Source organism: Salmo salar, chromosome 04 (genome assembly GCF_965601325.2).
Source record: "Salmo salar chromosome 04, fSalSal1, whole genome shotgun sequence".
Lineage (NCBI taxonomy): Eukaryota > Metazoa > Chordata > Actinopteri > Salmoniformes > Salmonidae > Salmo > Salmo salar.
Genome location: NC_138294.1, coordinates 89,799,572 through 89,826,184, shown reverse-complemented (window position 1 = coordinate 89,826,184; position 26,613 = coordinate 89,799,572). Strand labels below are relative to the sequence as shown.

At 42.1% G+C, this 26,613-nt stretch overlaps 2 protein-coding genes across 2 annotated transcripts; both read left to right on the top strand.

Annotated features, from left to right (window-relative positions):
- The first annotated feature begins 3,762 nt into the window (after positions 1-3,762).
- On the top strand, positions 3,763-8,210 carry LOC106592893 (neoverrucotoxin subunit alpha-like). The gene is made up of 2 exons (XM_082974801.1): positions 3,763-4,209; positions 6,938-8,210. Exons 1-2 carry the CDS (start codon positions 4,116-4,118, stop codon positions 8,125-8,127), a joined length of 1,284 nt encoding a protein of 427 aa, XP_082830927.1. The 5' UTR covers positions 3,763-4,115; the 3' UTR covers positions 8,128-8,210.
- Positions 8,155-10,847, top strand: LOC145878680 (uncharacterized). The gene has a single exon (XM_082974800.1). It carries the CDS (start codon positions 8,245-8,247, stop codon positions 10,678-10,680), a length of 2,436 nt encoding a protein of 811 aa, XP_082830926.1. The 5' UTR covers positions 8,155-8,244; the 3' UTR covers positions 10,681-10,847.
- The last annotated feature ends 15,766 nt before the right edge of the window (positions 10,848-26,613 follow it).

Sequence of the window (26,613 nt, the reverse complement as noted above, 5' to 3'; positions counted from 1 at the left end):
CCTGTCAATATCTGAGAATCCTCTGTAACGTTGCAATAAATAGATTCTATTGATGCCTTGTTGTCCGATCTCTTCTGACACAGAAAAATCCACAAATTTTATTCAGGATTCATCACTTGCGCTATTCACATTTTAATGACTAAAATACACTATCCAATATACTTTGCTAGGCAGTAGCAGGCACTGCAAGAAGCCCCTGGTGTGACTCAGTGTCTGCTGTGTTTGGTAGAGATATAACACAGTGGACCACTCCTGTCCCTTAACCCCCACCCCTACAGCACCGGTTAGATGTCAATGTCATCACTCAGTAAAACACCTCAGCATAAAACAGCAAATATGGATACTCCAGAATTTCTTCTGAAAGAGGCAAAAAAAAAGTGATCAGGTTGAGTCAGTAGTGAATGAGGTGGAGAGGGTAGAACAGCCAGAAAGGCAGTGCAGCAGCAGTTAGCTGTAGGTTTGGCGGTAGCTAACTAGTCCACATCAGCATAAGGGTAGGCTAATGCTAATAAGTTAGCGTTCAGTATCCTAAAGGTATTGGATGTCAGTCTGAGTTATTTAACAGTATATTTAGTGAATGGGCAAGCTAAGGATGTTGATAGAAGTCATGATATTAGGAAAAGTAGTTATTTCCAGCAAGTGTATTTGATGGGTTTCGTTTCTGTAGCTCGATGAGAACGAAGAGATGAGTAAAATGTTTTTCTGACTGAAGCACATATCTTCTGACAGTGACACAGCGCCCCCCTGTGGACTGAAGCTGAACTTCACTACAACATATTTAACCCTTTATAAAATGAGCAATGCTGAGGTGGTAGAACTGATTAAATGAATCATAGGTCTTATAACCTATATCATTCTACATGTAAACATGCTTGGCTCGTGTTATTTCTATATAGTCTATGTAACTATTTGTGAAGAACTGCCCATTTATTAAATTGAAATTTCAAATGGAATTTGTAATTTTTAAATTAATTTAGCCTCTTTGTCTATTGTTGCATTGTCGAGAGGTTAACCTGCAAGAAGGGGGAGGGCAGCAACAAAGAGAGGTGAAAAGATGGCCAGCGTTGTGGTTAGACTGTACAGTGAACAAACCATTGAAAATACATAGGTCCTTAAATTGTATCCTCAAATGACATGTAATGGTAGAACTGACGAGGTCTGTTAACTTATTCCATTCCACAAGTCCATTTTTCTTTGGCTCAAGTCTCTTTATATTCATATAGCCTAGGGGGCTATGTAGCTTCTTATCTGTCGTGTTTGGAGTTGTGTTGCTCTGTTATGTGAACATTTAAACATTTTCTTTACAGTTGACTTGCCCTGGTTGTGTCTGTATACTAGGATAGGGCTGTAACGGTACAGGTATACCTACCAAACCGTTGGGCACGGGGACCTTGGTTTGGTCCGCACTGTGAACCTGAATGAATACAAAAAAATATTTCAACTAAAAATGAAAACACTAGGCCTATAGGCTATGCCTACGCTGGGTTGTATGCCATTGTCCTGTGAGTAAAGCTGAAAAAACATTGTAGGTTATTCTGTTAACATTTTGGCATCGCAGTTGATTTACAACAGCGATGGACAGAGTTGTGGATAAAACATTGTTCTCCACTGCTCAACGAGAATCGCCGAAAGATGGAATTCAAATTATGGAATTAAAAGTGGTACAACAGCCAACAGGTAGGCTGCTATTTAATCATCTGAATGGAGGTGTTATTTGTAACTGTAGGACAGGAAGAAAGCACATGCAGTGTAGCTAGCTATCCACAGCTGGCAGCACACAAGTAATCATCAATTCGGAGTGCAACTGCCCACGGCCAAGATCGTAATGTCTGTGGTAAATTTGGGTTGACTTTGGATATCCTTACTGGGCTAGTTAGGGACCACAGGTAAATTATACAGTACATGGTAAAATATAAGACTTCCAATAGCTCCAAATGTCAATGACTTAACCTCAAACCAACTATAAATTGTATAAATGCCTTTGCAAATATTGAAAGCATTAATGAGAAGTAAAAGGTGTGCAACATGAAAATATTGTCTCCTTTAATTGTGTAATTTATTGACGATCCCTAACTAGCCCCGATCCCTAACTAGCCCCGGAGATGGGCTATCCAAAGTCAGGTTGCACACCAGCCAGCTGAAGCTAATTGGCAAACTAATTTGGCTAACTCTTCCCACCTGCGAACACACACACACACATGGAACCACACCCTGAAACTAACTCATGGATGAATTCAGTCATGGCCGCTAGCAGTTCTTAATGAACCAAATATGAAACGAGGCCAAATCAGGATTGGCAGTCACCGTTTAAATCTATCTGATGACATGTTGCACCTCTTCCTTGCTACCTTTTAGAGCCGAGGAGGATGGATGAGAACAGCAGGCCAGTGTAGCACTTAGTACAGCAGCAGCCAGGGGCAAATGGTAGGGAAGAGGAGGATTTAGGTGACCTAGACACAGGCCCAAAACAAGTTAAGCTACCTCAGTATCCCCTTGGCCATTCTGGATGGCAGAACTAAAGAGACCCAGCAGACAAGACACAGAGATAGATGGCAACAGAAGAGTAGATGAGGCACAAAACACAGACTGCAACACAACAATAGGATAATATGATGGAGTGACACCAGAAGAACATAGAGACCGTAACAAACAAGGACCTGAGACGGCGACAGGCGAGGCGACAGGCGAGTAGATGGAGAATGAACAGAGGTGGGTTGAGCACACAATCACTTCAAACTGCTCTATAGATTCTAATTAGTGAAAAATGTAAACATCGTTTACAAAGGATTTGCAGGTAAAAAAAAAAGCCTGTGAAATTACTATTTAAACAATCGTTTACACTTTTTAAAATCAGGACAGGATTAGAGAGGAGGGTAGACAAGAGACAACAACAGACAACACAGAGAAAGAGATGGTGTCTACTGTGTGCTTAGCCCTCTGCCTAAAGCTGCTGTATGGATTCAAATTATTACACTGTGTGTTTGGATACTGTGGTATTCTTTAATCAGTTTGGCTCATTGGGCAAGTCGGTCTGTTTTTGAAGTTGTATAGGGGTTTTTGGCAATATACTGTAGATCAAAAATCAAATCATATCAAACTGTATTTGTCATATGCGCTGAATACAACAGGTGTAGACCTTTCCGTGAAATGCTTACTTACGAGCCCTTAACCAACAATGCAGAGTTTTAAAAAAGTAAGACATTTGCTAAATAAAGTAAATATAGTTTTCCAGACTAGAGACCCACATTAGCTACTATAATTGAGTACTGGCAGTGTCTGCTGTGGCAGGTGGGAAGGTTCAAATTAACTGAAATATCTAAACTGAAATATCTAATCTCTCAATGTTCACCTCAAGGTGAACCAAATTCCTGCATTTAGATGTTTAAATTCCATTTTGGTGGTGCTGAGCACCCAATGTCTTCCAATTCTAGAAACGCCCAATGATGTTAGCGTGGCTTGTAGTTGCATCAATGATGACTGATGTACGGTTTTATTTCTCCATTGTTTACAAACAACAAGAACATAAACCATATAGCTTCCAAATATGTTTTTAAAACTATCCTGTGAACATCATGGACTGTCAGTCCTTCTAGTATTTGAGGGTTACCAGCCTCATCAAAAAGCTAAGCTGTATGCCAAAACAAGAGGTGTGGCTGCTGTTTTGCTGAAAAACAAATCCAGAGTGTAGAGAAACTTCTGTATTTTCTACTCACATTTGTAATATATGTCCTCTATTTTTTTCAGTTTGGTACATTACTTAAGTCAACTTAAGGTGGATTGTTTTAATTAAGACTGTATTATGTCCACCAGAAAACCATCAACATGTTCAGTGTCTTTGTTTTTTTCCCCCAAAGAAATAAGAGCACCAATCGTTAGGGCTCCAGAGTCCTCTTCCTGTTCAGAAAGAACAACAAGACTGGAGAACAAAGATGTGAATGACTCAAATGTTTGCATAACATACTGTATCAGTGATAATTTACACACGCTGCATTGTCTGGGCAATGAGCAAAAGAACTATGATTTTTATGTTGACAGCCATATTATCTGTTGCAATTTTCTAATACCGGGGCTGCTGAAGTAACCCCAGTTCTGATATGTTTTCAGAACACTGAGTCATGTCCGACTCGGAGACCATCGAGCTAGCCGCTCTGGGCCGACCCTTCCAGCTGGGGATGCTGTATGACTGTCGTAGAGATGTCCTCATTCCAGGTACAGGAAACTATTCCTCTTTGGTTTGGAGGTAATCAGTGTGCATCATCTTGAATTCATTGACAGTGTTTCCACCACTGAGTTGGATAGAGGGCACACTGTTCTAGCACAGAGAACACCATTGAGGGCTTTCACCATTTTAAAGTAGTTTCTACGGATTAAGGAAGAATCAGCAGGAGGGGTCAGCCAATGAATTGCACTCCTGAACAGACATTCCATAACTGCAGATGTCAGTAAATCACCAATCTTGGCTTTATACATGTTCAGACTATACTGTACACACTTCACACAGTAGGTGGTGATATGCACCTTTTCAGTTTATTTACAAACTGCTAATACACTCATAGAAGTTGAAGACATTGGGGACATAATTGTGAACATAAGCAACCATTTAAATTTAAACAGTTTCTCCAGCTCAAAATGAGTCTCAGCTAATTAAAATTGTTGATTTACTTGCGCGTGACAGAATGCTAAATTGTAGCTGGTCCCATCAGATAATATCCTCTCTGGGCTAGGCGGGACGAATTCGTCCCACCTACGTAACAGCCACTTTAAGCCTGTGGCGCGATTTTCAAAACCTTAAAAATCCTATTACTTCAATTTCTCAAACATATGACTATTTTACAGCTATTTAAAGACAAGACTCTCGTTAATCTAACCACACTGTCCGATTTCAAAAAGGCTTTACAACGAAAGCAAAACATTAGATTATGTCAGCAGAGTACCAAGCCAGAAATAATCAGACACCCATTTTTCAAGCCAGCATATAATGTCACCAAAACCCAGAAGACAGCTAAATGCAGCACTCACCTTTGATGATCTTCATCAGATGACAACCCTAGGACATTATGTTATACAATACATGCATGTTTTGTTCAATCAAGTTCATATTTATATCAAAAACCAGCTTTTTACATTAGCATGTGACGTTCAGAACTAGCATACCCCCCGCAAACTTCCGGGGAATTCGCTAACATTTTACTAAATTACTCACGATAAACGTTCAGAAAAAGCACAATTATTTTAAGAATTATAGATACAGACCTCCTCTATGCAAACGATATGTCCGATTTTAAAATAGCTTTTTGGTGAAAGCACATTTTGCAATATTCTAAGTACATAGCCCAGGCATCACGGGCTAGCTATTTAGACACCCGGCAAGTTTAGCACTCACCATAATCATATTTACTATTATAAAAGTTTGATTACCTTTTGTTGTCTTCGTCAGAATGCACTCCCAGGACTGCTACTTCAATAACAAATGTTGGTTTGGTCCAAAATAATCCATCGTTATATCCGAATAGCGGCGTTTTGTTCGTGCGTTCCAGACACTATCCGAAATGGTAAAGAAGGGTCGCGCGCATGGCGCAATTCGTGACAAAAAAATTCTAAATATTCCATTACCGTACTTCGAAGCATGTCAACCGCTGTTTAAAATCAATTTTTACGACATTTTTCTCGTAGAAAAGCGATAATATTCCGACAGGGAATCTCCTTTTCGGCAAACAGAGGAAAAAATCACAAAGGCGGGGGCGGTCGGGTCACGCGCATAAGCCCAGAGTCCCTTGATCGGCCACTTGAGAAAGGCGATAATGTGTTTCAGCCTGGGGCTGGGATGACGACATTCTGTTTTTTCCCGGGCTCTGAGCGCCTATGGAAGACGTGGGAAGTGTCACGTTAGAGCAGAGATCCTTAGTAAAAGATAGAGATGGAAAAGAAGTTCAAGAAATGGTCAGACAGGCCACTTCCTGTAAAGGAATCTCTCAGGTTTTGACCTGCCATTTGAGTTCTGTTATACTCACAGACACCATTCAAACAGTTTTAGAAACTTTAGGGTATTTTCTATCCATATGTAATAAGTATATGCATATTCTAGTTACTGGGTAGGAGTGGTAACCAGATTAAATCAGGTATGTTTTTTATCCAGCCGTGTCAATACTGCCCCCTAGCCCTAACAGGATAACATGGCATAAGTTAGCGCTATGCTATCCTCACCAGTTGGCAGCGATTATATTCTGTCTGATCCCTCCAGAGGACCCAGATTGAATTATCTAATCCTTCCTTAACCCAAAGGAAGTATCTCCCAGTTGACTACTTCAAATGGTGAAAGTCCTGAATGGAGCTGCCCATGCTAAAACAGGCTTTTGGGCAATAAAGTCCTCTATGATGCTGTCACAGAATCGGCCATTGCAGAGAGAGATTAGCTTTCTGGTGCATCTCTATGGTTACCAGAGAGTAAGAAAAGCTAGAGAACACACTTGGGACAAAAGAGTGATGTCATGCAGGTTGTTTTTGAAGTGTTCATATTGTAGTAATGCTGTCAATGACAAAGATTACCCTTTTTTTTCCTTCTGAGAGTGTAATGTGGCACTATTTGTCCCTGTAGGGGAACATTCTAGATAGAGTTCTATCTCGAACCTTTCTGGTTCCAAATAGCAACCTTTATTTGGTACCCAGATTCTATTTGACCTGAAAGAAGCTTCAGATAGAACCCATTTCCAGACTGGTTAAAATGGTGCTACAGAGCATTCTTTACTTCTGAGTGGATAGGAGGTGTAGGTTTTCTAACTATGGGTTGACACCTAGAATGTTTACTTTGAATTAAATATTTACCTTCAATTAGTTATTTGAATTAAACCATGTTTACATATAGAAATATTTACACATGTACACGTTGGAGTATAATTTTCACAATAAACGTTCTTTGGTCATTCTCTTTAAACTGCAGGTATCACTCTCTGGGATTCTGAGATGCTGCAGAAACACATCAATGTCCATCCACAGCCAAACACTGACTTCAAAATCATTGCTTCAGACTCAAGTGAAGCCAAGTCAGAAGCTTTGAATGTGTCTGCATCTCTTGAGGCCAGTTTCCTTGGTGGCTTAGTCAGTGTGAAGGGTTCTGCTGAATTCCTACATGACAAAAAGACCTCAAAGCGTCAGTCTAGGGTTTCTTTGCAGTACCGTACCACCACTCGCTTCGAGCAGTTGACCATGGACCACCTGGGGGCAGGAAATGTGAAATACTCTGTCTTACAAGAGGGCTCTGCAACCCATGTGGTGACTGCCCTGCTCTATGGAGCGCAGGCCTTTTTTGTTTTTGACCAAGATGTTTCCTCAGGAGAAAACCACCAGGACATCCATGGCAACCTGCAGGCCACAATAAAAAAGATCCCTCAAATGTCAATAGAAGGGCAGGCAAATTTGAAGATGAGTGAGGAAGAGCAGAGAGAGACCAATAAATTCAACTGCACTTTCCATGGTGATTTGGCACTAGAAAACAACCCTGTCACATTTGAAGATGCCATCAAGGTGTATGTTGGCCTGCCATGTCTGCTAGGGGAGAACGGAGAACATGCTGTGCCCATGACTGCCTGGCTCTATCCTCTCAAGAAGCTGGACTCTGCAGCTACCCAGCTAGTCAGGCAGATCAGTGTTAGCCTGGTGCGTCGCGCACAGCGAATCATGGACGGACTGGACAATACTGATATACAATGCCAGGACATGATGAAGGATGACATGGCTATCAAGTTCCCTGAACTCAAAGCCAAGCTCAACAAGTTCAGGGACTTGTGCTCAGAGTACAAGCTGGTGTTCCAGAAAGGTCTCTGCAAGGTTCTTCCCAACATAAGAGGAGGAGGAATGGAGGAGGAAGAGCTGATAAAAATGCTCAACAGCAAAGAACGTTCTCCATTCCAGAATGACCTCATGATCACGTACCTGGACGACAGAGAGAGAGAGATGAATGTTGTTCGCTCTTACCTTGACATAATGAAAGAGGTACAAGTTGTGTATTCCAGCAGTGAATTGGATAGAATAGTGCTTGATAAAGCTAATGATTATGTAGTGTGTTTTGCATTTTCCTATTTGAAGGAGAAAGAAGAGTATGTGGTAGTCTTGGAGAACTACTTGCTGTAAGAATCAAAAAGTGATTTTTCACTGATACCTTACAACCCCAACGCAGCCGGGAAGACTACAGCAGAAAAGTGGTTTCGCTCGGGGGAGGTAACGACCCTAACTAGGCAAACCATAAATATGTTCCTAGACTTCAAAGATTCAAACAAAGGCAGAGAATATCTTGCATTCTGCATTGCATCAATTCCAAACAAACACCTCACTGCTTCCTCCATCCATGTCTATGAAAGAGGTACACTTTTGAGTCCACAGTTTGAGCTGCCATCAAAGCCAGGTGTTCCCACCATCAAGAGTCTGGAGCATGACTGTGTCCACTTGCAAGTCAACCCTCCCAACCTTGGTGTTACCTGTGTGGAGTCGTACCAGGTTTTGTACCAGGCTGAGCAGGCTGACTCTGAGTGGACCGAGGTGAAATCGGATGCTACAACTAACCAGGTCACCATCAGTCATTTGGACCCTTACAAAAAGTATCGCTTTAGCTGCAAGGCAGTGTGCAGACCTGGTGTGAGCCTCCCCAGTGACTGGACAGAATATTTCAGAACCCGCCCATGTAGCCATCCTGGACCACCCACAGAGAAGAGGATAGAATCGGGAAGTATCAGAATGAACTGGGACATTCCTACCATAGCGGGAGATGATGTTGAAGTCATTGGTTATGTGGTTGAATACAGAAAGAATGTAAAGGCTATAGACAATCAGATGTGGCACACCATCAAAACCACCACTAGAGAGAGTACACTGGAAGGACTTGAGGCTGACACTGCATACAGCATCAGAGTCTTTGCTAACTGTGGCGAAGCAGGGAATAGTCTACCCAGTTCTGAGACTGTGCTGACTACCCTTAGGGTCTCTGATCCCCAACCGAAGACAAGCAAATCAACCAGAGCAAAAAGTGAGGAGTTCCTCACAAAATCCCAGAAGGTGGAAAAGGGCAACCCCTCAATCCACTGGCTGAATCTGGAACCGAAGTTGGGTGTAAGTGACAGTTTTGACCAGTACAGATTTGGGAAGAAAGTTGAGCAAGGTAATAACAAGGTGATATTGCTTCTGGGGGCCACAGGTGCAGGAAAAACAACTCTGGTCAATGTCATGATAAACTACATTCTCGGGGTAAAGTGGGAAGAACGTTACCGCTTTAAGCTCATCCATGAGGTGACCAACAGGTCACAGGCTGAGAGCCAGACTGTGGTTGTGACATCATACGAGCTCTACAACCAGCCAGGCTTTCAGATTCCTTATTCTCTGACTATCATTGACACACCAGGGTTCGGAGACACCAGAGGAATGGCTCAAGATAAATTGCTCACCCAGATGTTGAAGGATTTCTTGTGTCATCCTTTAGGGATTGATCACATTGATGCAGTCTGCTTTGTAGTGCAGGCATCACTTGTTCGTCTCAGTCCTCCCCAGAGATACATCTTTGATTCCATTCTGTCCATCTTTGGAAAGGATGTTGCTGAAAACATCCTGATGCTTGTGACATTTGTTGATGGGAAGCAAATACCGGTGCTAGAAGCCATAAAAGCTGCAAATCTGCCCTGTAAGAAAGACAAGAAGGGGCTACCAACCCATTTCAAATTCAACAGTTCATTTCTGTTCTCAAAAGAGACGGAGAGCAGCTCTGAAGATGATGATACTGATGATGATCATAAGGCCCAGTGTCCAGAGCAATGGAGGTCAACTTTCAAGGAGATGAAGAAATTTTTCCAAGCACTGGAAAGCATTGAGAGTAAAGATCTGACCCTGACAAAGAAAGTTCTGGAAGAACGTGAGCTTCTGGAGAAGACCATGACACGCCTGACCCCTCAGATCACAGCAGGTCTGTCAAAGCTAAGTGAGATCAAACACTTCAAACAGTGTCTGGAGAACGAGGAAGAGAACATGATACAGAACCAAGATTTTGAGACTGAGATAAATGTGCTGCAGGTGAAGAGAAGCAAATTATCCCAAGACTTTGCGACAAACTGCAAGATATGCAATTTCACATGTCACACCTGCTGCTTCCTCCCAAACGAGGATGAAATCAAAAGTTGTGCCGTGATGGATGATGATGGCAACTGTACCATATGTCCAGGAAAATGCTCTTCCACTGACCACGACAGGGAAAAAGTCTTGTTGACATATGAAACAAAGACTGAGAAAAAGACTATTCAAGGAATGAAGGACAACTTCATGAAGGCGTGGGGCAAGTCTATGGAAACCAAGGAGATGCTGGATAAGCTTGAGGATGAGTTTCATAGGATCAAGGACGCGCTGATGAATTTGATCAAGAAGTCTTCTGACTGTCTCAAGAGACTTAATGATGATGCACTGAAGCCAAGCTCTCTCTCCACTATGGAGTACACTGACATACTCATTTGCACAGAGGAGGACGAACGGAAGCCAGGCTTCGAGGATCGGATCGTAGAGTTGAAGAAAATGAAGAAAGAGTCTTTGATTCTGGATAAGATTGCAAAAGGAGAAGATGTACTCCCAAATGAGCGAGAATTCCTGAAGGAAAATAGCATAGACGGCAGGGGGTTCCAACAAATCAGTCATGGAATGTTGTCCTGCTAACATTATCTGGAAACCAAAATTGGGTCTCTGTCACATCCTGACCAGTAAAGGGGTTATTTGTGATTGTAGTTTGGTGTGGGTGTGGCAGGGTGTGTTTGTTTTGTGTATGTTGTGATTTTGGGTACAGTTTTATGTCATGTATTTCTATGTTTGTATTTCTAGAATTTCAATTTCTATGTTCGGGTTTTTTGTTTTTGCCTGCAGTTGGAGGCAGATGTTCTTCGTTGCCTCTAATTGGAGGCCATATTTAAGTAGGGGTTTTCAGCTTGTGTTTTGTGGGTGGTTGTTTCCATGTATAGTCAGAGTACCTTACAGGACTGTTTTTCGTCGTTCTTTTGTTCAGTGTTCATTTTTCTTCAAATCTACAAGAAGATGATTCATATACCCGCTGCATATTGGTCCGATTTCTCCTCTTCAGACGACGAAGTTTATGACAGTCTCCATTAGAACATTAAGCTTCCCAATGTTGTAGGAGCGTTTGCTGGGTAGATCCAACTGAGATGTGGGGCTGATTTGGATTTGTATTAAAACTCTTAGCCTCGTGTAAAGCCTTATGTTAATTTGTCCACCCCAAGGTAACTTAACAAAAATTAGGGCTTTGATTAAATCAGAACTGCATAGAAAATCATTGTCTTTGTTCAGGCAATGTCAGAGGTGTAACTGCATCAAATCTCTGAGTGGCTCCTCTTGTGGTCATTGTCACTAAGCCACACCCATCCTACCGGTGTTAGAAGTTCAGAAGGAGAAAGTGTTGGCTATATAGAAATAATGACACTCACATTGAAAATCATTAAATTCAAGAATAATGATTGATATCAGCCTAATGGAGGTGTATAGTCGTGGCCAAAAGTTGAGAATGACACAAATATACATTTTCACAAAGTTTGCTGCTTCAGTGTCTTTAGATATTTTTGTCAGATGTTACTATGGAATACTGACGTATAATTACAAGCATTTCATAAGTGTCAAAGGCTTTTATTGACAATTACATGAAGTTGATGCAAAGAGTCAATATATGCAGTGTTTACCCTTCTTTTTCAAGACCTCTGCAATCTGCCCTGGCATGCTGTCAATTAACTTCTGGGCCACATCCTGACTGATGGCAGCCCATTCTTGCATAATCAATGCTTGGAGTTTGTCAGAATTTTTGGGTTTTTGTTTGTCCACCCTCCTCTTGAGGATTGACCACCAGTTCTCAATGGGATTAAGGTCTGGGGAGTTTCCTGGCCATGGACCCAAAATATTAATGTTTTGTTCCCCGAGCCACTTAGTTATCACTTTTGCCTTTTGGCAAGGTGCTCCATCATGCTGGAAAAGGCATTGTTCATCACCAAACTGTTCCTGGATGGTTGGGAGAAGTTGCTCTCAGAGGATGTGTTCTTAGGCAAAATTGTGAGTGAGCCCACTCCCTTGGCTGAGAAGCAACCCCACAGATGAATGGTCTCAGGATGCTTTACTGTTGGCATGACACAGGACTGATGGTAGCGCTCACCTTGTCTTCTCCGGACAAGCTTTTTTCCGGATGACCCAAACAATCGGAAAGGGGATTCATCAGAGAAAATGACTTTACCCCAGTCCTCAGCAGTCCAATCCCTGTACCTTTTGCAGAATATCAGTCTTTCCCTGGTGTTTTTCCTGGAGAGAAGTGGCTTCTTTGCTGCCCTTCTTGACACCAGGCCGTCCTCCAAAAGTCTTCGCCTCACTGTGCGTGCAGATGCACTCACACCTGCCTGCTGCCATTGATGAGCAAGCTCTTTACTGGTGGTGCCCCGATCCCGCAGCTGAATCAACTTTAGGAGACGGTCCTGGCGCTTGCTGGACTTTCTTGGGCGCCCTGAAGCCTCCTTTTGTGGCAGGGCTGAAATGCAGTGGCAATGTTTTTTTTAGGATTCAGTTCATTTGCGTGGCAAAGAGGGACTTTGCAATTCATTGGATCACTCTTCATAATATTATGGAGTATTTGCAAATTGCCATCATACAAACTGAGGCAGCAGACTTTGTGAAAATTAATATTTGTGTCATTCTCAACTTTTGGCCACGACTGTACTGTGTACTACAACACACACATTCCTATGTTCAAACTTGTGAAACGGATGCATGAGATTTCTACTAATGTTACTCAGTGTATCGAATGTCCATGATAGGTATAATGCTGGGAAACACAGTAACACCTCTGACATCGCCTAAGGGTATTTCTATAAGCTAGAGTACCAGTGAGGATTTCCTGCGGTGGACAACTCACAGATACAGCTGTTGATAAGTAGTAATTGATATAAGGAACATTCAATAAAATTCACAAGTTAATTTAATAAACTATGTTTAACACTTTTTCATGGTTGGTGTCTTGACAAATTTGTCCAGAATCGTGAGACATAAAACACTACATTTCTTACCTTGCATTCATGGCAGTGTTTGTTGTTGTATCATATATTAAGCATTTATCAGTTAAATGAGACATTGAACTTGAACCCGGTAAGAATCCTGGATCTTGCTTGGACAGTTCTTTGTATGGCAATTTTGGAAATGCACTGTAACTAGGCTTACTTAACATTTAGAGTTTCCTTATGTTACGGTGTGAATATAGTTTTCATGGGCACACAAATCCAAAATGTACAGTACCAGTAAAAAGTTTGGACACACCTACTCATTCCAGGGTTTTTCTTTATTTTTACTATCGTCTACATTGTATAATAGTGAAGACATCAAAACTATGGAATCATGTAGTATCCAAAAAAGTGTTAAACAAATCAAAATAGATTTTATATTCTTCAGTGATACAGCACTCGATGCAACAGCCAAAGTGCAGGGAAAATATTGTTAGGAATGTCCATAATGTTTTGTTGTCTCCTTCATTAACCCGATGAAGACCATTGTGCCGTGGTCCATATTAGATCTAACATCCCTAGCAGATAATTGATGTTGATCATCTGTCTGCTTGATTTACAGCAGGGTCACATTAGACTGAACAGAGAACGAGTCAAGGTAATGAGTTAAAGTTTTATTGGGCAGAGTGGACTGGGCGCAATTGTGTAGCTATCGCGTATGGAAGCATGGCCTTAACTACGTATGAGAACACAGAGGTCTGTGTATTTTTTGGCCAATTCATATATTTTATTGCATGACAAGATAAAAAAAAATAGAAAAGGGTTGAAAACTCGTTTATTTTATTTTAATCTGAAATCAAACAATTCTAGAACTTTTTTGTTTTTGTCAAAAGGAAATATTAAATAATGATTTGATTATTGTGTTTTTATAATTGTAGGTTCTAGTTCAAGCCGTGAAAATAGTGCCGGATTTAGAAATCATAGACCCCGGGGCTTTGTTTTTTAAAATAATGCACACTGACTTACATAACGATGGAGATGAAGCCATAGGCTACCCACAGTGATGGCCATTGTGCTTGCTGTGGCGATAGCCCATCTCAAGATGAGCGACTTTGAAAAACAGTGCTGCTATTAGCTAGAAAATGGGAGTTTATTTTTTTTTAGTTATTTTTTTTTTTAGTACTGTTTCTACATACAGATTAGTCTTCTCTTTTCAGCAGTAGGCATTTGCTTTCCAAACTATACATTTCTTCCCAAGATTGTATTTTGAAAGCTTCAAAACGCAAACTGACAGTCGCAACCAACCATAGAAATGTACTGAACAAAAATATAAACACAACATGAAACAATTTCAGACTTTACTGAGTTACAGTTCATGTAAGGAAATCAGTCAACTGAAACAAATAAATTAGGCTCTAATCTGTGGAGTTCACATGACTGGGAATACAGATATGCACCTTTAAAACCAAAAAAAAATGGGTGTGGATCAGAGAGCCAGTTTTGCGCTGCCTTATGCAGCACGGCACATCTTCTTCCCACAAAGTGGATCAAGCTGTTGATTGTGGCCTGTGGAACGTTGTTCCACTCCTTTTCAAAGTCTGTACGAAGTTGCTGGATTTTGGCGGGAACTGGAACATGTCGATCCAGAGCATCCCAAACATGCTCATTGTCTGACATGTTTGGTGAGTATGCAGGCTATGGAAGAACTGGAACATTTTCGGCTTCCAGGAATTGTTTACAGATCCTCGCGACATAGGGCTGTGCATTATCATGCTTAAACATGAAGTGATGGCGTCGGATGAATGGCACGATAATAGGCCTCACGATTTCGCCACGGTATCTCTGTGCATTCAAATTGCCATCGTTTAAAAGCAATTGTGTTCGTTGTCCGTAGCTTATGCCTGCCCATACCATAAACCCACCAGCACCATGGGGCGCTCCGTTCACAACGTCGACATCAGCAAACCACTCGCCCACACAACGCCATACACGCTGTCTGCAATCTGCCAGGTACAGTTGAATCTGGGATTAATCTGTGAAGCGCATACTTCTCTAGCGTGCCAGTGGCCATTGAATGTGAGCATTTTCCCACTGAAGTCGGTTACAATGCCGAACTGCAGTCAGGTTAAGACCCTGGTGAGGATGACGAGCATGCTGATGAGCTTCCCTGAGACGTTTCTGAAAGTTTGTGCAGAAATTCTTCTGTTGTGCACAGCCTCAGTTTCATCAGCTGTCTGGGTGGCTGGTCTCAGATGATCCCGCAGGTGAAGAATATGGATGTGGTGGTCCTAGACGGGCATGGTTACACGTGGTCTGCGGTTGTGAAGCCGGTTAGACGTACTGCCAAATTCTCTAAAATGACAATCGAAGCAGCTTATGGTAGAGAAATGGACATTCAATTCTCTGGCAATAGCATTGGTGGACATTCCTGAGGTCAGCATGCCAATTTCACACTCCCTCAACTTGAAACATCTGTGGCTTGTGTTGTGTGACAAAATTGCACATTTTAGATTGGCCTTTTTATTGTCCCCAGCACAAGGTGCACCTGTGTAATGATCATACTGTTTAATCAGCTTCTTGATATGCCACACCTGTCAGGTGGATGGATTTTCTTGGCAAAGGAGAAATGCTTATGAACAGGGATGTAAAGAAATTAGCTTTTTGTGCATATGGAAAATGTACTGCATTTTTTTTACATTTTAGTCATTTAGCAGACGCTCTTATCCAGAGCGACTTACAGTAGTGAACGAATACATTTCATACATTTTTTTTTTTCTTCTTTCTTTCCTGTGCTGGCCCCCCGTGGGAATCGAACCCACAACCCTGGCATTGCAAACACCATGCTCTACCAACTGAGCTACAGGGAAAGAATATTGGATATTGGATATTTTATTTCAGCTCTTAAAACATGGGACAAAGACTTTATATTTTTGTTCAGTGTACAATCCATAGATGGCCGTTCCCAAGTCAGGACTGGCTTCCATTGCTAGTGTACCCATGAGTTTAACAGTCTAATTTCCAGGGTTAGAGATTCCAAAACCATTCTATGGATTATATAAAAACTTCTTGGGGACACCCCTTCCTGTTCGGATCCCGGTAACGGGATTGCTTGACAAGATACATGGGCGAAATTCAAAACAGCAAAAAATCTAATTTCAATTTCTCAAACAATCAACTATTTTACACCATTTGAAAGATAAACATCTCCTTAATCTAACCACATTGTCCGATTTCAAAGAGGCTTTCCGGCAAAACCATAAAGTTAGATTGTTAGGACAGTACATAGACAAAAATGACACAGCCATTTTCAATGCAAGGTCAGGCGTCACCAAAAGCAGAAAACTAGCTAAAATTATGCGCTAACCTTTGACAATCTTCATCAGATGACACTCCTAGGACATTATGTTAGACAATACATGCATTTTTTTGTTCTATCAAGTTCATATTTATATATAAAAACAGCATTTTACAGTGGCGCGTGACGTTAAGAAAATGTATTTCCCCCAAAACTTCCGGTGAATCAGCACAACAATCTACAAAAATACTATTCATAAACCTTGATAAAATATTAAACTGTTATTCAAAGAATTATAGATTAACATCTCCTGAATGCAATCACGCTGACAGATTTCAAAATAACTTTACTGGGAGAGCACACTTTGCAATAATCTGAGTACTGTGCTCAGAAAAAAACAGCAGGCAATTATAGACACCGGTCATCTTGGAGTCATCTAAACACATAAATAGCCTTATAAAAATTCACTTACCTTTAATAATCTTCATCAGAAGGCACTTCCAGGAATCCCAGGTCCACAATAAATGTTGTTTTGGTCAATAAAGTTAATCATTTATGTCCAAATAGCTCCTTGTTGTTCGCGCGTTCAGTTAGCTACTCCAAATGTAGGAAGCACGCCCAAAATTTCACGACGAAAAGTAAAAAAAAAAAAGAAATTTACATTCGTTCAAACATGTCAAACGTTGTATAGTATCAAACTTTAGGGGTTTTTAGAACGTGAAGCTTCAGTAATATTTCAACCGGACCCATGCTATGTCTTGAAAAAAGCTTTGGAACACAGGTATCCTCTCACGTGAACACGCCCTTTGAACTGAAGTGGTTTTCTCAGTGACCTGCTTCCCAGCGTTCTCCTTCGGTCTGTGTTTGCCACAAAAGGCTCAAACAACTTTTTAACGACTGTTGACATCTAGTGGAAGCCTTAGGAAGTGCAAAATGAATGCTTTGTCACTGTGTGTTCCATTGGCAATGACTTGAAAATAGTACAGCCACAAGATTTTCATTTCCTGCTTGTATTTTTTCTGTTATACTTACAGACACCATTCAAACAGTTTTAGAAACTTCAGAGTGTCTATCCAAATCTACTAATAATATGCATATTCTAGTTTCTGGGCCAGAGTAGTAACCTGTTCAAATTGGGTACGTTTTTCATCCGGCCGTGAAAATACTGCCCCCTAGCCCCAACAGGTTACAAAAAAGGTGTCAGCAACGACCACTACAGACAGTTAAACACACGTACAGAAGAGATTTTGGCAGGCAACATTACAAGAAGCCTTTCAAAAGATATTCTCAAAGTGATTGGGGCTGAAATCAGAAAGAGCACAAAGCTGCACGATGACATGATGCTAGAGCTCATGCTTGCACTAAAGGTTCTGAAGGAGTGTGCCACAACTTCAGCTACTTATTCTGGATACATGCAGCACCTCCAAGTTGAGCCGTTTGGTGTTCACTTGTACACAGAAGAGGGTTTAAAGATTCTAGTTGAACATCGGAGAAAGCGCAGTCCAGTGACTCTTCATTTTGATGCCACTAGTGAGGTTGTTGTGTCTAAGATTAGCAATCAAAGTAAAAGAGTTCTGTACAATGCTTTGGTTCTGCCCGGAATGGGCAAGGATAAACTACCCCATCCCCATATCCGAGATGATTAGTGTTCAGCACTCCATCCCAACAATAACCTTTTGGTTAATGGAGACAGTACGCAAGGTCTCACAAATGACAAGCTGCAAGGTGAGACAGGTGGAGGATGATTGGAAGTGTATTTCTCTCATTTAACAAAGAGAGCATCACTTCTTATCTAAACAGAGCCCACAGCATAGTTTCCTTGGAGGAAGAAGAAGATTGCGAAGACTTCACAGTGCTCCATCTGTGCTCTGCCCACATCCTTAAGGCTGTCGGCCAGGGATTTGGGAAGAAAACAATTAACAATGGGCTCAAAGAGATTGCAACTTTTTGCTTTGCCTTGTTTCTCAACATCACCTCTTTCTTCGAGACACTCGATGTCTTTAGACACGTGTGTGTGTGCTTTTCAAATCACAACATAAAAGTAATCTTGTGGATGAATCGCAAAAGCATTTAGATGAGAGTATTATGAAGTCAGAGAAGGTGAAAGTGGAGGACGTGATGAGAGATGACAGTTATGAAGAATGTGCAATGTCAGCAAAAAAAACGGAACAATATGTGGACAATCTCCCTTCACACATGACTTCGTATCAGTTCTTAAACATTCGCAGAGTCTTCTGGAGGAGACAGACAGGGCCTGAAAATATGCCTTTTCTGCCCTGGGATAATCAATGTTCTAATGGACACTTACATGGCCATTTTCCCTCTATGGAGTGGGATACTTCTGGGTGACCTTACAAGATATTGTAATGTGACCATCACAACATCGCAATCAGTGAAATCACAGGACACCAACTGCTATGTGGAACAGTGGTTCTGGATCCTGAAGCTTTCCATTTGAGAAAAGAAGAAATTCCTCCGTCCAACTGAATTCATTTTGAAAATGTATGCCACCCTCCAGGGAAGGTATAGGGACTGCCAGAATCACTGGTCACCCCTACCGCAAGAAGTTGTTGGACCAGGAAGAGGAGCAGTGGGCCAAGAGACAAAGAAAAGACTCACCTGACAAGTTACCTGAGCCAAAGAAGAAGGATAAAAGAAACCAGCAGGGATGAGGCAACATCACAAGAAAGATGAAAGCAGGGATGAGGCAACATCACCTAGAACTAGACAACTAGGCCAGGTGTGGTTTTTATTTTATTTGTTAAAGGATTTGTTCTGTTATAATCTCCACCCGGCACAGCCAGAAGAGGACTGGCCCTCATAGCCTGGTTCCTCTCTAGGTTTCTTCCTAGGTTCTGGCCTTTCTAGGGAGTTTTTCCTAGCCACCGTGCTTCTACACCAGCATTGCTTACTGTTTGGGGTTTTAGGCTGTGTTTCTGTACAGCACTTTGAGATATCAGCTGATGTAAGAAGGGCTTTATAAATACATTTGATTTGATTGTGATTGTTTTCAGTTCATGTTTAAGCTTATTGCCGGTCACAGCTCTGTGGCGAAGAAAGAATTGCGAGGTGGTGGTTGCTGTTGTGAGGTCTACAGACAAAAAGTCCTCTTTCCTACTCCATCACTCAGAGTTTAAAACTCTGCAACCCCACAAATGGCTTGTGGGTGAGGTAATAAATACTAGTCATAACATGACAATAAGCATTTTTTCAATTCTAAACATATCTTGGGGGAAAAAACATTTCATACAGTATGAATGATAAACATAGACGTACATTAGATGTGCACATACCAAAGTCCAAGGACATGTAATATCATTATGTAATGTATCACTAGCCACTTTTATATGTTTTCATACCCTACATTACTCATCTCATGTGTATATACTATACTCTATACCATCCACTGCATCTTGCCTATGCCGTTCTATTCCATCACTCATTCATATATTTTTTTATGTACATATTCTTATTCATTCCTTTCCACTTGTGTGTATAAGGTAATTGTTAGGTTAGATTACTTATTAGATATTACTGCACTGTCGGAACTAGAAGCACAAGCATTTCGCTACACTCGCATTAACATCTGCTAACCATGTGTATGTGACAAATAACATTTGATTTGATTTAATTATGTATTTAACAGGAATTGGAGTTGAATGTTTCTGATGACATACACTTTAATATTTATGGCCCTTATTCTGTCACTTTAAAGACAATGGTGAAAATGTGTCATCACGTAAACACAGTATTGTCAGCAATAACACTTTTCTGACTACATAACACCTTATGTATGATACTTAATCTCCCTAACAAGGCATACATATATATATATATATATGTGTGTGTGATAATGACCCATTAAGTTGCATGTAGCCAGAATATATTAGAAAAATAAAAACAAAGGCAAATGTAATTCATTTTTGTTTTAAATATCGATAAACAATCGTTCTAACTAACCAATATTCTCTGAAGTGTCTATATATTTTAGTTTATGCTTAATTATTTGTATAATGTTCTTCACATTCAAAGCATTTGTGGTTTTACTTTCTCTGCTTATACAGACATTCAAATGGTACTTTCAAACAGCCACAAAAAGATGGCTACATTACTCAGCCCAAGTCATTCTAAATGGAGAAAGAATTTTAGTGCGCAAGTCTGCCCAAGGTACTAATACAATCTGTTAGTGGAATTGTTAAAGCATAGACTATTGATACTTTTTGGGGGGCTTAGTGCCAGGTGAAATTATTTATTTCATGTGAACTTCGGTAACTTCAGTGCTGAAAGGATCAGCACTTTCAGAAGCACTGGAAGTTCATTGTGAGTAAAATCCTTTTCCCAAAATTAATTTAGGTACATTTTTGGTAAGAGGGGGTTGTGATATGTGTGATTTAATAGTACAATAATTTAAGGGATCAATACATTTCTATATTGCTTCCCCATTATCTGCACGAACCATCAGGCCAAGTGTTTTTGGTTGACCCTGCTGGACAGAAAGAGAAGGAAGAATCAATGTCACATCTGCTCCTGCAACACCCTCTACTGCTCATCCTGTGTCTCCTTGACCTGCCGCCACTCCCCCAGTGCTCTCTCCCTCTGTGTGTGTGTGTGTGTGTGTGTGATTGTATGGGCGGAGACAGGTGTGCTGGAGTCAGAGCACATCCCCACCAGCTGCAACCTGTTCCATAATCAAGACCTCTACAAATACTCCGCCCTGCCACTTCCATGCTGCCAGATCGTAATCTCTGCTCAGTCAGTCTACGTTTCTAGCCGTTTGTTACTATTCAGATCCTGTTGTCTGCTCTTGGGTTTCCCTGGTTCACTCCGTGTAACAATTAGAACATGTTGCATTTAAATTCAGGTGTTAGTTATAACATTGTACTGGATTTAACACATATTAGCCTTTTACATACATTCATAAGTGTAATAATTTTATGACACACTGTGAAAAACTCTCTTGGCTGCTGGCTCTGCCACTTTCAGACATGCACAGAGCAGACTGAAAGGGGGAAGGTAGCTCTTGACTTGAACCACAGGGGTTCTCTGTAAGGAGAGAGTCATCCAAAGGCACAGACACACCCCTTGATTTTCAGTTGGCACCCTTGACCTGACTGTATTCTCCTGATTGGTCCCCGTGGTGCTTGGCCAATGGGAACTCCGTTGCCGGCCACATCAAGTTTTTACACAGTCTGGCAGTCTGACTAAAGTGCCAGAGGTTTGAGGAGAGACATCCTCCTTTGTATTTATGGGAACAAATATTTCCTAACACTTTGGATCCTATTATTGGACAGTTAGACACAATGTGTCAATGACTGACCTCAACCTTGTGGGTCTGTGTGTTTGGGCCAATAAAGTGCCAACTCAATTGTATCACTGACTAGTCTCTCATACCCCTATGAACGGGGACCCGGGGCAATAGTTTCTAATCTAAACCAACCCTTTTTTACTGGAGTACACTAACCCCTAATTGGGGCTCCTTTCTTGACACACAGTAGCAGTTTTCCAGATAAGAAGTCAAGAAGATCAAAAGTAGATTGTTGTAAGGGTGTATTACGTCCTGTGCTGGCCCCATTGTCATATCCATTCTGGATTCTGAGTGGTAAAAACATAGCTGAAACATGTCTCTTTGTACAGTATGTGTATACTGTATGTGGGAATGTCCGTCCTACATGTAGTGTTGGTACATGGAATATTCATCAACTGCATATATCATCAATTGCTATAGCAAATAGAAGTATTATGTTCAACAGCTGACATTTTCAGATTTTATTTAGACAAAACACACTTTAAATTGGTGCTTACAATTAATTCTCTATTGTCATAGATTTGGTGGGCACTGTCATTTGTGATCTTTGTGATATGACTTTCTTTAAGCAGGTTCCGATGAAACTGTCACTTCATATTTTTTTATTAAAGACTACAAACGCTATATTTATTCACTCTGATAGGGTTGGATCCTCAATGCTACTTTTATTGTTGTCCTGTAAATGGTTCAGTGCCTATAATTTAGGCTGTGTGTAGAATGGGCATAAAGGAAATGACCTCTACTAGATTATACTGATAAGGAAAACAGCATACAGTTTTGGCCTGTGTATTCATTTGCCTATAACTAATCAGAATTCCATTATGTTTACATGGGGTGGCAGCGTAGCCTAGTGGTTAGAGCGTTGGACTAGTAACCGAAAGGTTGCAAGATTGAATCCCTAGCTGACAAGGTACAAATATGTCGTCCTAAACAAGGCAGTTAACGCACTGTTCCTAGGCTGTCATTGTAAATAAGAATTTGATCTTAACTGACTTACCAAGTTAAAAAAAGAGAATACTTCAAAATGAGAAGATCCTGCCATGGAAAAGACAGCTGGGTGGACATGAAGTGGAAAGGAGGGGAAATAGCTCACATCATGCAGCAGGACACCTTCAGCTGTGGGGACTTTGTAATGCAGGTTTGATAGTTATATTTTCAATAATGAATGGTTAGCTGATATGTGACAATTAGGTCAAAAACTCTATTTTCTTTTTTGGTGTAGATGGCCAAGGAAGTTGCACAGAACTTCCCCAACTTCCCCTCCAAAATGCATAGAACCTTCACAAAAACACATGGAGCAACTGCCTAAAGAAATGGCTGAGGATATACTAAAAATGTCTGGTATGTAATGAAATTTAATTAAAAGTAAATGACAATTCTTTATTTTTATGTAGTTGTGTGAGACAGCCATATGTTCAGTTCATGCCTATGATTTCAGAGTTCAACAAAGCCAACAACTGCTTCCTGTGTGTCACTGATAAAGAACCTGGATGTGGCCCAAAGACTGACTGGGTTAGTAACTTTATTTAACATGTTTATAATCTTTTGACAACAGTAACGGCATGTAAGACAATTTATGATATAACACAATGGCTAATTCGTCATACTGCATTGATATTTGATATTATTTATAATGTGTTATGCTTTGTTTTGTTGTAGATTGAATGTTTTGCATGCCAACGGTGGTGTCACGCCCTGACCATAGAGAGCCTTGTTTCTCTATGGTGTAGTAGGTCAGGGCGTGACTAGGGGGCGTTCTAGTTTATATTTTCTATGTTGGTGTTTTGTATGGTCCCCAATTAGAGGCAGCTGGTAATCGTTGCCTCTAATTGGGGATCATATTTATGTAGCCATTTTTCCCACCAGTGTTTGTGGGATATTGTTTTGTGTATTGTGCATGTAGCACCACTTAGTCACGTTTCGGTGTTCGTTTATTGTTTTGCTGAAGTTTCACTTTGTATTAAAGATGTGGAAATCTAATCACGCTGCGCCTTGGTCCGTCTCTCCTCACGAACGTGACAGGTGGTTCCATGTGCTGTAACTAGGAATGAAGACAAAAGAGTTCAACAGAGTAAAGAACACAAACTGGAAGTGCAGTCTTTGTTGTTGAAAATGTATGCTATACCCATCCACACTGAAGATGCTCTGAAATGTTCAACAACCAGGGATAAAGAGAAAGTTAACACTGTGTAATGTACATCAACCAGGGATAAAGAGAAAGTTAACCTCCCCACGTCTACCTTTGACTCATTCCTCTCTGCCTCCTTCTTTCCACTCCTCTCCTCTTTTGACCTCACCCTCTCACCTTCCCCCCCCTACTCACAAGGCAGGCAATACGCTTGACCTCATCTTTACTAGATGCTGTTCTTCCACTAATCTCATTGCAACTCCCCTCCAAGTCTCCGACCACTACCTTGTATCCTTTTCCCTCTCGCTCTCATCCAACACTTCTCACTCTGCCCCTACTCGGATGGTATTGCGCCGTCACAACCTTCGCTATCTCTCTCCCGCTACTCTCTCCTCTTCCATCCTATCATCTTTTCCCTCTGCTCAAACCTTCTCCAACCTATCTCCTTATTCTGCCTCCTCAACCCTCCTCTCCTCCCTATCTGCATCCTTTGATTCTCTATGTCCCCTATCCTCCAGGCCGGCTCGGTCCTCCCCTCCTGCTCCGTGGCTCGACGACTCATTGCGAGCTCACAGAACAGGGCTCCGGGCAGCCGAGCGGAAATGGAGGAAAACTCGCCTCCCTGCGGACCTGGCATCCTTTCACTCCCTCCTCTCTACATTTTCCTCTTCTGTCTCTGCTGCTAAAGCCACTTTCTACCACTCTAAATTCCAAGCATCTGCCTCTAACCCTAGGAAGCTCTTTGCCACCTTCTCCTCCCTCCTGAATCCTCCTCCCCTCCCCCCTCCTCCCTCTCTGCGGATTACTTCGTCACCCATTTTGAAAAGAAGGTCGACAACATCCGATCCTCGTTTGCTAAGTCAAACGACACCGCTGGTCCTGCTCACACTGCCCTAACCTGTGCTTTGACCTCTTTCTCCCCTCTCTCTCTAGATGAAATCTCGCGTCTTGTGACGGCCGGCCGCCCAACAACCTGCCCGCTTGACCCTATCCCTTCCTCTCTTCTCCAGACCATTTCCGGAGACCTTCTCCCTTACCTCACCTCGCTCATCAACTCATCCTTGACCGCTGGCTACGCCCCTTCCGTCTTCAAGAGAGCGAGAGTTGCACCCCTTCTGAAAAAACCTACATCCCTCCGATGTCAACAACTACAGACCAGTATCCCTTCTTTCTTTTCTCTCCAAAACTCTTGAACGTGCCGTCCTTGGACAGCTCTCCTGCTATCTCTCTCAGAATGACCTTCTTGATCCAAATCAGTCAGGTTTCAAGACTGGTCATTCAACTGAGACTGCTCTTCTCTGTGTCACGGAGGCTCTCCGCACTGCTAAAGCTAACTCTCTCACCTCTGCTCTCATCCTTCTAGTCCTATCTGCTGCCTTTGATACTGTGAACCATCAGATCCTCCTCTCCACCCTCTCCGAGTTGGGCATCTCCGGGGCGGCCCACGCTTGGATTGCATCCTACCTGACAGGTCGCTCCTACCAGGTGGCGTGGCGAGAATCTGTCTCCGCACAACGTGCTCTCACCACTGGTGTCCCCCAGGGCTCTGTTCTAGGCCCTCTCCTATTCTCGCTATACACCAAGTCACTTGGCTCTGTCATATCCTCACATGGTATCTCCTATCATTGCTATGCAGATGACACCCAATTAATCTTCTCCTTTCCCCCTTCTGATAACCAGGTGGCGAATCGCATCTCTGCATGTCTGGCAGACATATCAGTGTGGATGACGGATCACCACCTCAAGCTGAACCTCGGCAAGACGGAGCTGCTCTTCCTCCCGGGGAAGGACTGCCAGTTCCATGATCTCGCCATCACAGTTGACAACTCCATTGTGTCCTCCTCCCAGAGTGCTAAGAAACTTGGCGTGACCCTGGACAACACCCTGTCGTTCTCCACTAACATCAAGGCGGTGACCCGATCCTGTAGGTTCATGCTCTACAACATTCGCAGAGTATGACCCTGCCTCACACAGGAAGCGGCGCAGGTCCTAATCCAGGCACTTGTCATCTCCCGTTTGGATTACTGCAACTCGCTGTTGGCTGGGCTCCCTGCCTGTGCCATTAAACCCCTACAACTCATCCAGAACGCCGCAGCCCGTCTGGTGTTCAACCTTCCCAAGTTCTCTCACGTCACCCCGCTCCTCCGCTCTCTCCATTGGCTTCCAGTTGAAGCTCGCATCCGCTACAAGACCATGGTGCTTGCCTACGGAGCTGAGGGGAACGGTACCTCCTGTACCTTCAGGCTCTGATCAGGCCCTACACCCAAACAAGGGCACTGCGTTCATCCACCTCTGGCCTGCTGGCCCCCCTACCTCTGAGGAAGCACAGTTCCCGCTCAGCCCAGTCAAAACTGTTCGCTGCTCTGGCACCCCAATGGTGGAACAAGCTCCCTCACGACGCCAGGACAGCGGAGTCAATCACCATTTTGGCAGTTACCGGTTGCCTACAGTTGGGAAGGCTGCAATTTGGGCAGAATGCATGTCAAATATACAGATTGTTGCATTGTGGCCATAGGTATATAATCCACAGAAGGGATTTGGAATCTCTTACCCTGGCAATTTGACTGTTAAACTCATGGGTGGATGCCAGTCCTGGCTTGAATGGGAATGGCCATCTATGGATTGTACACTGAATAAAAATATACAGTCTTGGTCCCATGTTTTATGAGCTGAAATAAAATATCCCATCAATTCTCCATATGCAGAAAAAGCTAATTTCTTTACATCCCTGTTAGTGAGCATTCCTCCTTTGCCAAGATAATCCATCCACCTGACAGGTGTGGCATATCAAGAAGCTGATTAAACAGTATGACGATTACACAGGTGCACCTTGTGCTGGGGACAATAAAAAGGCCAATCTAAAATGTGCAATTTTGTCACA

What these genes read in the sequence shown, in the direction of transcription:
- LOC106592893 (XM_082974801.1), top strand. Translation starts at nt 4,116, where the DNA reads ATGTCCGACTCGGAGACCATCGAGCTAGCCGCTCTGGGCCGACCCTTC. An exon ending in TAGAGATGTCCTCATTCCAG is followed by an intron (nt 4,210 to 6,937) that starts GTACAGGAAACT and finishes TTTAAACTGCAG; the next exon opens with GTATCACTCTCTGGGATTCT.
- LOC145878680 (XM_082974800.1), top strand. Translation starts at nt 8,245, where the DNA reads ATGTTCCTAGACTTCAAAGATTCAAACAAAGGCAGAGAATATCTTGCA.